The sequence below is a fragment of the Pelophylax lessonae genome (assembly GCF_965119305.1).
Source record: "Pelophylax lessonae genome assembly, chromosome: 2".
In the NCBI taxonomy this organism is placed as follows: Eukaryota; Metazoa; Chordata; class Amphibia; order Anura; family Ranidae; genus Pelophylax; species Pelophylax lessonae.
The window spans coordinates 146,285,625-146,299,406 of NC_138769.1; the positions used below are offsets into that span (position 1 = coordinate 146,285,625).

At 43.3% G+C, this 13,782-nt stretch overlaps 1 protein-coding gene across 4 annotated transcripts in view; it reads right to left on the reverse strand.

The window, feature by feature from the left end:
* SGSM2 (small G protein signaling modulator 2) overlaps positions 1–13,782 on the reverse strand; it is a 507,049-nt gene that overhangs the window by 94,802 nt on the left and 398,465 nt on the right. For all 4 annotated transcript variants that reach the window (XM_082247004.1, XM_082247002.1, XM_082247003.1 and 1 more), the window contains exons 5-6: positions 13,149–13,216; positions 11,911–12,059 (exon numbers count right to left, since the gene is read on the reverse strand). In XM_082247004.1, coding sequence (XP_082103130.1) covers positions 11,911–12,059; positions 13,149–13,216 — 217 coding nt within the window. The remainder of the gene's footprint in view (positions 1–11,910; positions 12,060–13,148; positions 13,217–13,782) is intronic.

The window sequence follows — 13,782 nt, forward strand, 5'->3', positions numbered from 1 at the left end:
CTGCCCAGCAACAATAGACCCCCGGCAGCAAAAACAGATCCCACCCGCAGCCAGCATCAATAGACTCTCCAGATCCCTCCCAGCAACAACTGACCCCCAACAACAGAAGAGCCACCTCCAGCAACAATAGATTCCCCACAGCAACAACAGACCTCCCCCTCAGGCAAAAATAGATCCCCTCCAATGACAATAGATCCCCAGCAGCCAGCATCAACAGATCCTGTAGCACACCCCAGCACCCCTTGCCATTACATACATTTAGTGCTGGAGGTGCCGGAACTGTGTTCCCCCGCGTTCCCGCTGAAAAAAAGCCCTGAATATACCACAAATTTATGAGGCAGATCTATTTGCTTTTTACATAAACATGATACGCTTCTCCTTAGTCTTCGTACTACTCCACTGATTCAACACACATCTATATGGTTGCTTTTACTAACTGAAAATGAATTATACTTGAGGTGGCTTCTCTTGTAAATTGTTGTATCTCAGCGGGTGGTCTGCAAAAATGTATTGCATTGGCTGACTTTCCAAGTTACTGACTTTGAAAAATGATGCACCCCAGGAGTTCAGACTTTGCTCTAACTTTACTTCACGACATACTTATTAGGAGTCCATAACTCAAATTGCAGGGGCCAGAGACAGCCAGGCAATGAACACGTTCATAAAAAGATTGCCAATGGCATCTCCTGTGTTTTATTCAATACACATTTCCTTTAAAAGTTAAACTCCAGACAAAAATGATCTGAAATACCTAGATGGAAACAACTTTCCCTGCAAAAGGATTTGGAATTCTGCGCAGCCAGTCTTGTGATCCAGGTAGGGTTGTGGGGGTTGCAGGCAGACAGGGCAAGTGCCCCAGGTGGAGTGTTATTATATGGCAGGGGGATGGGGGGGGGGGTCACTGACAGGAGTGACTGCAGCGTCAGGAGGAGCAGGAACTTAACAACCACTGGAGGGAGGATTCTTCTCCCTCCTCCCTCCAATGACAACCTGCTTTGGGTGGACGAGAGCAGCAGGAGTTGAGACTGAGAGCACAACTCTGCAGGGTGCCGCTGGGGAGTGGGGCCAGGATCCTTCTTCGAGTCTCCCCTTGTCATGTGAGATGTCACATGACCCAAGATGGGAAGAAAAAAAAGATACCTTTATTCCCGACAGTTGTCGTGCTGCAGCAACTCAGCCCTAGCTCTCCCTTCTCCTCCTCAGAACCCTCCCAGAGCCCTTTATCCTCCTCCCTCTCTAGGGCTCAGTTACACTTCAAGTGATGGTAAAGGCAGAAGTTTTTTTTATCCTAAAACATTCTATGCATTAAGATAAAAAACCCTTTTCTGTGCAGCAGCCCCCCTCAGCCCCTCTAATACTTATCTGAGCCCCATCTCTATCCAGCAATGTTGCAGGAGTGTCTAAGCTGCCTGGGACTCCCATCCTCATTGGTTAAGACAGCAGCCTGGCACCATTGGCTCCCAATTCTGTCAATCAAAATCATTCAGCCAATCAGAAGAGAGAGGGGCGGGTCGGGTCGTGGCTGTGTCTGAATGGACACAGGGAGCTGGGACTCGGTTTGAGTGTCCCCATAGTAAGCTGCTTGCTGTCGGGGGCACTCAACAGGAGGTAGGGGCCAGGAGAGCCAAAGAGGGACCCAAAAAAAGGTGGATCCAGGCAACTCTGTGCAAAACTACCTGCATAGAGCAGGTAAGTATAACATGTTTGTTAAAAAAAAAAAACACAAGACTTTACAATCACTTTAAGGTTGCCCTCTGAAGAGCCAACTGCAATGGATTGCTTTTAGGAGGGCAGTAATGAGGCGTTACATTGCTTCCTTGCCACCTGTTTAAACACTAAAATCCCACACCACTGTGCTCCAACTATGGTCATTGCCTGCAGTTGAAGCAAAGTCCCGTTCCCTTGAAGGAGTCATTATTGGAGGGCAGTATTGTCCACTGAAAATGACGAAGGGCTCATTTAAACTTGTGATTGGGGGTTGGTCATGCAACGGCTGTGATGCTTTGCTTTGCAGCCACAGCAGAAATTAATCAGCATGTTGCATTTGGCAGGTGGCACCGCCACTAAACGAGACCCATTCGACTTAATAGGGCCAGCCTGCAAGTGCATGCAAGACATATGGTTGAGGCACGGGGTTTGGCATTTTCAGGGGTAAAACAGATGGTGAGTAGGCAACATATCCCCTCAAAACACCCTCTGAAAAGTAATTCACTGTGGATCACCTTGAGAGGAGCAGCAATGATAACTGCATCCACATGTCTGAACAAAGACTTTCAGACCTCCTTCCTCAGAGCCCCCTAGAGCCCTTCAGTTCCATGCACCCCTCAGGGCTCACTCATCAGATTGACACCACTGATGCAGGGGCATTTTACCTCTTAGTAAAGGCCCGTACACACGTACCGATCGTCGGCATACAAACGTCGGTGGACGAAGGATCTGCCGATTGTACGCGTGTTAGTATGGTGCCTCCGACAGATGTCTGCGCACAATCCGCGGACAAAAGTCTTTCGTGCAAACATGAAAATATTTGTATGCCGACACCAGAACGGACGATTGTTCGCCTGTCAGTACACAATTCGGCCGACAGACCGCAGATTTGCAAGACTGGGCATGCTCAGAAAATAGAAAACACAGGGAAAGTTAACCATTACATGACATCACTTCTGCAGTCGGCGGACAAAATTCTTGTGCTGTCCTTGTGCTGTCTTTGCACTTTTCAGCAGACACCGACATCCCGGGGAGAAAAGAGGAACATTTGTAAGCCGACCATCGGTACGTGTGTACGGGGCTTAACACCACAAACACAGGGACACCTCTAATATGGGGATTTTTTTTTCAATCAGTGACACCACCTATGCAGAGACAATATTTCCTTTCAGTGATACTAAGGATGCAGGAACATTTTTCCTTTCACTGACATTGGGGCATTTTTTCCTTCCAGCGACACCACCAATGCTGTGAAAATTCCCCTTCCAGTGACAACCTTTTCCCCTAAATGACACCAGTGACACAGGGACATTTCTTCCTTCACCACTGTTAGCCCATATTTGTAGACTGATTTCAAACTCTTCATTTTGCTGCGGTGTATGACAACTATTAGTATTATTCCAGCGTATGCCACAAACATTACATACATTTTGCTGTGTGTGCCATTATTATTATTATTAGCCCCATCCCCTCTTTTACCTGGGATAGGGGGCTCGGGCACAGTTTACCACCTTTACACTTGGTACTGGATCAAGGGACCCTAGCCAAACTCAGACAAATACTGAAGCGCCCCGACGACTGCACTGTAGTTAAACAATACAGCTTGGTTGAGGATGTGCCCCAGTCTGGAATTGGACAATGAAGAAGCAGAAGATCACTGATGATGTTAACCCTCTGCTCTGCCCTCTAGTAAGCAGGTTGCAAGGGCAGTGCAAAAAAAAAAAAACCCCCACTGATTTATTCAGTTTTCTGTTTGTAAGAAAGGCTCTATTACTGCATAGAACTTTAGAACATTAGATTTTGCCTCCTGCAATGCCCTGCACAGTTGCACTCTGGGAGCAAGCGGGCCAGCACTTATATCAGGCTGCATTGCTTTGCAGAATGCTCACTAACAACATGCTTACTAGAGGGTTAACTCTTACAGGTGGCAGACTGCGCGGGACTGACTTACTTGGTTGAAGGTCAGTGAGTGGGTCATGGTGGGGGTGTGTTGGGAGAGTTCGCTCCTGATGAATCCGGCCCAACATGGCAGAAAGGTGAGCCATTTTGAGGGACTTGGGCCGCTACCTCTGGGTACGGTCTCGAGGTTGTTTCTGCATAAACTCGAAGGGTAGGTAAAAGGAGCGCTCGTTTCGAATTGGAAGTAAAATAGAAGTGAATATATACTTATATAGTCATTTTATTGAAAGTGGAAAAGCAAGATAGAGCCTTCTAGGTGCTTTTTTTAGAAAATGCAGAAAAAAATGCGCAATCTAATAGAAATCTATAGGACTGAAGCTATAACTGGTAAAATGTAGGAAGACCCCCTTTACATTACACAGCCCCCATACTTCTGGATCCCTTTACATTACACAGTCCCCATACTTCTGGATCCCTTTACATTACACAGTCCCCATACTTCTGGACCCTTCACATTACACAGTCCCCATACTTCTGGACTCTTCACATTACACATTCCCCCATACCTCTGGACCCCTTCACATTACACAGCCCTGATACCTATGAACCCCTTTACAATTCACAGCCGCTGCACCTATGGACCCCTTTACAATTCACAGCTGCTGCACCTCTGGACCCTTTACATTACAGAGCCCCCACACCTCTGGACCCCTTTACATTACACAGCCCCCCCCACCTATTGACCCTTTACATTACACAGCCCCCCCACACCTCAGGACCCCTTTACATTACACAGCCCCCCCACACCTATCACCCCCTTTACATTACACAACCCCCCACACCTATGGACCTCTTTACATTACACAGCTCCCCCCACACCTCTGAACCCTTTTACATTACACAGCCCATCCATTGGCCTCTTTACATTACACAGCCCCCCATAAACCCCTTTACATTACACAGCTCCCCCAATGGAACCCTTTACATTACACAGTCCCTGCCCCCCCCATGGAACCCTTTACAGTATACAGCCCCTCCCCATGGAGCCCTTTACATTACACAGCCCCGCCTCCCCATAGAACCCTTTTACATTATACAGCCCTCCCATAGAACCCTTTACATTATACAGCACCCACCCCCACCCCCCAATAGAACCCTTTACATTACACAGTCCCCACCAATGGAACCCTTTACAATACAAAGCCCCCGCTCTCCCCTTCTTACCTTATTAGGAGGAGAGCAGAGCAGGAGGCACTGTGTCTGAAGCAGAATGGGAGAGATAGACTCACCAGTACTGAATAAACAGCGGGAACTGCCGGAGATAACTTTGCTAGTTAATGAGCAGGTGATTGGCTGCTAGGGGGCCCTAGCAATCAATCACCTGCTCATTAACTAGCAAAGTTAACTCTGGTAGCGCCCGCTGTTTATTCAGTACTGGTGAGTCTCTCTTTTCCGTTCTGCTTGAAACAGTTCCTCCTGCTCCGCTCTTCTGTGTCAATGAGTGGCAGAGGCAGTCTGGCGGTCGGCCCCGGGTGTCACTCTGGTGCTCCCTGACACCCCCTAATGTGTGGCACATGGGGCAGATCACCCCCCCCCCCCGCCCCCGCACCTCCTGTTGGTACGCCACCGGGCTGTAGACCCTCTTAGATCATCTACTGAACAACTGATCATTGGCTGTAAAAAATGATACCAAGTGCATGGCTGCAGCTGTAGCCACAAGCTTGTTATAACCACTTGAACCAATGACATTTTTGTACATTCGGCAGTCAGAAAGTGGGTAAAGGCAATGGGAAATTATAACCCACAGATGAAGATGATAACAGAAGAAAACGACTTCACAAATAATCATTTTAGATGATCTGCATAGGTCTGACTATACATACTCTTCTGTTTCTAGGGTGACCTAATTAGGGCAATTATTCCAAATGTATTTGCTCTTATTCCTCCACAGTCATATATACCGTATTTGATTTTCCAGGCATTTGATCAATTCAGCTTTCAAATATCTTACATTTCAAGTATTCAGAGAATGACTGACCTCTTGGCAGATCATGAAGTCCGCAGGGCACATTCCTCAAACACGGAGAACATTTGTTTCTTTGCTACATATAATTCCTCTTTGATATTAGAATTCGCCCTTCTATCCTCCATAAATAATCATTGGTGACTCATACTATTCCTTTACTCCACTCACTTACAATCTTTTCTAAATGGTATTTGCTTTTCTGAATCAAAGGCATATGTCTTCATGTTTGTCTTTTTAGGTCATAAAATATTGCCAGTGATGTCAATTCCAGGGCTTTTTCTGTGAAGAATGTGTCATTTGTGCCTGATTAATGTCAATTGTTTGTATTTTTTTTTAGATTTAGATGAATTTATTTTTAGAACAGAACAGAGGAACTCATCCATTCCAGCTGTCTTTGCCAGAAATACCTTCTAGCCCTTGGACTTGTTACAAATATATTTCAGTGAAATACTAAACACTAAAGTGTAAAGAGATCATTCAATTTTATAACTAAAGTTTTTTAAGTAAACATATAAAATATTGTTACTACAAAAAAAAAAAATATTTATTTTTATATTCATGCATATTGGGCAGCATGTGACATAAACATTGACTTTGATTATAGTGTGCGCAGCATATTGCATTAGGGTGTGCACTCCAAAGCTCAAACACATGTGTGTGGATGGTGTCAGTAGAGCAGTGGACAGTGTCAGTAGAGCAGTGGATGTGTCAGTAGTTTTACGTTTTATTTTTTCATTATAATTTTTTACAATTTTATTTTTTAAATCATTTTTACAATATTATTATTATTATATATTTTTTTCAATTCTTTCTTTAACGAGCCCCATGGGGGTTTTGGTGAGATATTAGAGGATTAAAGGGAGCGGGCCACTAGCAGCAGAGGGATTCTGCGCCGCACAGGGTGATCAGGGTATACCCAGGCACATCCGGCACACCTTGTGCGCACGCCTATGACTTGGATCATATCTCTTACACCTGAAAAATGTATCAATTGTAGATACATGTCTGAAATACAACCACAGGAAGTAGAAGGCAGTGGTCATGAAATTTGCTAGAGTTCCCAGACTTTTATGTTATGCCCTTGTGTAGATGAATACTATAATCACAGCATCTATAAAATGTTCCATGTGCTTTGTGTCTGCAATAACTGAAACAAGAAATGTACCAAATAAAAATCAGTTTGTAAAGGAAGAAGTATCTTTAGAGTGGAGTGATATTTAAATAAAGCATTATCAGAACTTGACAACGTGCCTGTATGTGATATAGATATATACACATCCCAATCAGCCAGATTAATGACCACTGACAGGTAAAGTGAATAACATTGATTATCTTATCTGAAAGTGTCTGGGATACATTAGGCAGCAAGTGAATATGTTGTCTCTTAAGATGATATGTTGAAAGTAGAAAAAATGGGCAAGCTAAGGATTTGAATGACTTTGACAAGGGCCAAATTGTAATTACTTAGATGACCAGGTCAGAGCAACTCTAAAACTTCAGCTTTTGTGCCATGTTTCCTGTTTACAGTGGTCAGGACCTATCAAAAATAGTCTAAGGAAGAAAAACTGGTGAACCAGTGACAGGGTCATGGATGGCCAAGGCTTGTTAATGCACATAGGGAGCGAAGGCTGGCCCATGTAGTTTGATCCAACAGAAGAGCTACTGCAGCTCGAATTGCTGAACACCTTAATGTTGGTTCTGATAGAAAAAATATAGAACACACAGTGCATTGCAGTTTATTTTGTATGGGGCTGCACAGCCGAAGACTGGTCAGGGTGCCCATGCTGATCAATGTCCACAGCCGAAAGCACCTACAATTGGCATGTGAACTTCAGAACTGGACCACTGAACTATAGAAGAAGGTGGTCTAGTCTGATGAATTCAAGAATGGTTTGAGGAACACAACATTAAGTTTGAGGTGCTGACTGCGCCTCCAAATTCTCCAGATCTCAATCCAACTAAGCACCTGTGGGATGTGCTGGAAAAACAAGTCCAAACCATGGAGGTCCTACCTTGTAACTTTCAGGACTTAAAAGATCTGCTACTTACAGCCTGGTGCCAGATACCACAGCATATCCTCAGAGGTCTAATGCAGTCCAGGCTTAAACAAGTTATGGTGGATGCAGTGGCGTACCAATAGGGGGGCGGGGGGGGGGGGCGGTCCGCCCTGGGTGCCACACATTGGGGGGTGTAAGGGAGCACCAGGGTGACACCCAGGGCGGCCGCCGGACTGCCTCCGGCCCTCTGCTGCTCAAAAACACAGGAGAGCGGAGCAGGAGGCACTGAGGCAGGACAGAAGAGAGAGAATCACCAGCGCTGAATAAACAGCGGGAACAGACGGATAATGTAAAGGATTACATGGGGGGGGGGCTGTATAATGTAAAGTGTTCCATTGGGGGGGCTGTATAATGTAAAGGGTTCCATTGGGGTGGGGGCTGTATGTATAATGTAAAGGGGGCATGGGGGGCTGTGTAATGTAAAGGGGTCTATGGGGGTGGTGGAGCTGTGTAATGTAAGAGGGTTCAGAGGTGTGAGGGGAGCTGTGTAATGTAAAGGGGTTTATGGGGGGCTGTGCAATGTAAAGGGGCCCATGGGGGGCTGTGTAATGTAAAGAGGCCCATGGGGGGCTGTGTAATGTAAAAGGGTTCAGAGGTGTGGGGGGGAGCTGTGTAATGTAAAGGGGTCCAGAGGTTTGAGGGGGGCTGTGTAATGTAAAGAGGTCCAGAGGTGCGGGCTGTGTAATGTAAAGGGGCCCAGAGGTGCAGTGGCTGTGAATTGTAAAGGGGTCCAGAGGTTTGAGGGGGGCTGTGTAATGTAAAGAGGTCCAGAGGTGCGGGCTGTGTAATGTAAAGGGGCCCAGAGGTGCAGTGGCTGTGAATTGTAAAGGAGCTCCAGAGGTGCAGCGGCTGTGAATTGTAAAGGGTTCCAGAGGTATGGAGGGTGTGTAATGTGAAGGGGTCCAGAAGTACGGGGGCTGTATATTGTAAAGGGGGTCTTCATACATTTTACTCGCAGTTATAGCTGCAGTCTATAGATTTCTATTAGGTTGCATGTTTTTTTCTGCATTTTTTGAAAGCGCACCAAAAGTCCTGCATGCTGCATCTTTGGCGCACTTTCAGAAAACAGTAAAATTATTTTTTTGGGGGGGAGGGGGGGGTGACACCATGTTTTACTGCACAAGGTAACACCAACCCTAGTGATGCCATTGGCAGTAGCACATAATAAGTGTGCCACTGCCAGTTACATGTATTTCTGTCTGGCGCCTCAGGTTAGTCGGTGACGTTTTTGCAGAGGTGGAGGAGGAGGAGGGGCCTGGCCACCGGGGGGGAGCAGAGGGAGGATTCTTGCAGGTTCCGGGCCACAGTGTGTGGAGGTGCTACACACGACGTCACTTGATAACACATCAATGTGCGGTGCATCGCCTGCCCGCCTGGGGGGTGCCAGATATAGGATTTACCCTGGGTGCCAAATGCTCTAGGTACGCCCCTGGGTGGGTGGTCATAATGTTATGGCTGATCAGTATATTTCACTATGCACTTATATTATATGTATTTTCTCTTTAGTTTACTTAGTCACTAAAAAGCACCAAGTAGATGAATACTGCGAAAAACGCTAACTACTGTTAACATACCCTACAATAAAAAAAAGGCGTGCATGCACTAAACCTGGAAATCTGTTGTTTGTGGAAGGTGCTGCACTATGTTTATTGACAGGAGACACTTATATCATTTTTCCTTAGTTGCTATTTTTGTCATCACTCTAGAATGGCAGAAGATGGATTATAGTTAAAGAATGGGCAATGTTTCAGGGATTGACCTAAAATATTCTGAGATCCGAGCTCTATATGTTCTCGTGTGGCTGTGTCATTGTGTATATTCTGTAGCCTCTGCAGTCTCTCTCATTAGAGGCTCCCAGGAATAAAGATCTCCAGAACACAGCAAAATCAATGTAACACGGCTATTGCATTCATCTTCTAAGTTGTGTGAGCAAAGCTAAGCCTTTTCAGTACCACAGAGAGCTCCCATGAGCCTTCCATAAACAGCAGTAATTAGTGACAACAGATCTCTATTAAAGGTAATCTATAATCTTTAAATTTGTAATGTAAATCTTATCAATGTGTGTTAAAATTTAGTCATATTATCTATAGTTTCCCATATAATATATAAACAAACTAATGTCCATAGCACACTTACACATATACTATCAATTTCTCATTTTGCATGGAAGCCAATTAAAATGAGCTTGTGGAAGAAGATAAAGCTATAAACTAAAAACCTTTGTAAAAACATGACAGCATAGCTGGTAAAATGTAACTTTTATTCTAACAGTAATTAAATCACATGCCACAACAGCTTCAAAGTGCCTTAACTCCTATGCACTGGAGGAGAAGCCCACATTTTCACAATGCATCACTACTTTTATAAAACAAAAAGTATGTTGAGAACCACTTGCGATAACCATTACATCTAACCCCTCTATACGGGGTCTGTGAGTGGGCACACTTGTCAAGACCATTGTAATGTATGCTGATGGTGTGCTTCTTTACTTGGTGGATCCTAGTCCCTTGTTGCAGGCCACCCTGTGAACTATTGAGCAATTTAGGGAATAGTCCAGTCTAAAAATAATTGGAGACAAATTCCAAGCACTCGTCATTGATACCTTTCCTTCCACGGTAGAACAAAAATCTCTTTCGCCAGAGTTAGTTTGTTGACATATTTGAGCATACACACTTCTAGATCATATATAATTAAATATCAAACCACTATGTGCTTTGGTCAAGACCAGAACCCAAATATAGGCTAACCTTCCACTAAAGGTCATGGGTAGAATTAATCTAATAAAAATGGTTCTTTTGCCCAAAATGATATACCTCCTGTGGCATTCCCCTGTTTTTTTTTTTTTTAACCATTGAAGTACTTCAAACTTATGTAGAACAGCCTTAAATTATTTGTCTGGGGAAATGGTAGACAAAGACTTCATTGGCACACCTTAAAAACCCAATGAGCTTGGGGGGAGCTGCCTTACCTGTTTTTAATTTTATTATCTTGCTGTTCAGTTATCCCTCCTCTATCTAATAGACAAATGTGATCAACAACACTTAAAAAACCTTAATTTGCACCTCTCTTGGGCACACCATGCCTTATCCCCTACGTGCAGTAATGTGTGGTCTTCGGGGCTCCAATGTGGCTGATCTACACATAGCTCGCTATGCCCAATGTGCTTGCTTTCCACAGGCACCTTCTTTCATTTACTATGGGCTTGCCCCGACAGTCAAGGATTTCGGACACAAGTAGTGAGGTTCCTCCATGATACAATGGGCTCCCTGCTAACACTGAACCCCAAACAATGCATATTAGGGTTATACCCAAATCCCGAAGTAGATACATTTATGACAACATTCTTACATAAAAATATATTTACTGCAGTAAAATTGATGCAAGCTCCCCCTCTTATCTTCCAAGCCTGGCTTTTAGACATAAATGCTACCCTCTCATATAAAAAGCTTATCTATACCCACAGGAGTTGTCCATCTAAGTGCAATGAAATGTGGGACCATCGGTTGCAGCAACCTGGTACATGTGGCTGATTTTTAATTCTGTCCTCTTGGACTCCAGGGCCATGTCACATATCCCCTTACTCAATATGTCTCATAACAAAGGTGAGGAGGGCAGGATTTTGAACTTCAATTGAAGCACAAGTAACACGTCTCACTAAATATAGTTACTGCCCCTTGTGGTGATTTTTTGAATTTTTTTTGCTAACTTAGAATTTAAATACCTCTCAAATGCAAGCTTGATGTACATGCTGCATTTGCCATCTACACAAGCCTTTAATGAAATGTTCTCAGGAGGAAGCTAATGCTCTAGGAGAAAACCCAGACAATTAGGTGGAGAGTGAGACCATACAAATTAGGAAGACAGTCTCTCTATAAAGAAATTAACCTAGACCTTCTCTACTACACTGCCACAGTGCTTACCGAATCACAGGAATCCAAAGTAGGTTTGTTATATTTGCGAGCATATCATTTTACTGAAAATGAAACACTAATTAACCTTTAATCAGCAACCAATAATCTATTTGAAGTGGTGTAGATTGCTCTAATCAGCAATGTTTCATTTTAGAAGAACCACAGAATATAAGCATCAGTAACCTTCATATAAAGAAATACAATGCCAATACAAATATATTATTCTTACAACAAACACAAATATGTATGGTTTATGAAACATCAGCATATGACATATGTACTTTGGTGGTTAGAAGACAAGGATACATACACCAAGGGCGGGCCGCTTGCACGGACTAGAGTCCTGGCGAGTGTGAGTTCCATGGATCCTGTGCCTCTGCACAAGTTCATCAGCTGAAGGATCTGTCCAGTAATGATCTGCTGTCTTTAGCTTTGTGTATTCTAGTGCACAAGGTCCCACTGAAGAATAACACAAGGAAAAATGAATCCACTGTGTGATACGCTGATTTGAAGAATACAAAACACTGCAGTTTTTTCTTGAACCATAGTAGCTGTTTTTTACCATTGCAATAAAAGAAATAATGTGCAAATATAATAGTTATTTAAAGGGCAACTGCAGCCAACAATAGAAATAATTTTTATGCTATCCAAGAATTGTTGTTGAGGGTCCATTCAGTTTACTTTAAAGGAGCACCATAACAAGTATTATTGAGTTGTGAGAACTCTGGTTGATCCATGGAATGGTGGTATTCAGTATATACATTTCTTTCCCATTTCACATGCCTTTTATATATATTTGCCTCTATTACATAAGTTGTCCAGCAACTGTCCAAAGCTACAACAGAACATGAGTTGAATGACTTTATATAAATACAGTATATGATGTAAAGACGCCGCTACTACCGACCAGCCCAGGTCAGTAAATAAATGATAAAGAATGGCCTCAGCCTACATGTCTCCACCAAACCACACACACTGATGCATTTCGCCCTGCTCACTGGGGCTTAATCATAGGGTAAGATACAGTATATGATGTATTAAGCCTTCAATACCAGAGGACTACAACATGTGCATTTGTATTACAAATTCAAGACTTTCGAGGAAAACATGCAGAAAAAAACTGACCCCTGTTCAATCTGCTCCCAATAGAACTCTGAGCTTTAATTTCAAGATTTTACTAGAAGTATCACCTGCTGATGGCATTTGTTATTTCTGCTTCTCTATAAAATACAGTTATTCTCTAAGATAACCATGATATTACTGTAATCTGCTAAGCACTTCAGTGGGATAAAGAATGCTGCTACTATTTATTGCTAGAGGGATCAGAAAGTAAGACCTGTCTCTTGAAATATAGGGACTCTATAGTATCCTTGGAAGCCCTCCTACTATGACACTATTTCATCGAACAGTATATGTCAGTTGTTATAAAACTGACAATTACAGGGCCATTAGTGTTTTACAGCCCAGTTCACTTCTTATATCACAACAATTTGCACTATAATGTACATGGCTATAACTGATAAACTATGATTTTTGTTTTAGTCTTACCTAAAAGAACTGCCAATATCGGACCGCAAACTGGATCAGCCAATAAAGCTTCTTTTTCATAATATTTACTGGAGAGATAAACAATAAACAAACCATCAAGTATTGCATACACTGACTTTATATTTATAATATAAGCATTATGCATTAAAAACAAATAATCCAACAATGCAACCCGTATGTGACAGTGGGGCAATCCAACAATGCAACCTGTATGTGACAGTGGGGCAATCCAACAATGCAACCTGTATGTGACAGTGGGGCAATCCAAGTGCCTCTATTGTCAGTACTGTGTCCTTGCCGAGCACACCAAAAGCGTGGCATTTGGGAGTGGTTTAGTGGCGTGACCTCACTACAAATATCACTTCCAGGTTGAGCACTTACTTCCTGTTTCTTCTATCTGTTATACCATACACCTTTTTGGATCATGCTCTCTCACCTAGGATTTAGGTATCACTTGATTACATTGTTCACTCTGGCTGTTTTGTTTTCACTGGTTTCTCTTGGTGTTTTTTTCATATCATTCACTCCTTTGGTGAGAGTTACATGATTCCATTTTATGTCATTATCTACAGTATGTACAAATAAACATATTATACATAGATTTTTCCTCTCTCTATAGCCGTGTGCTTCATTT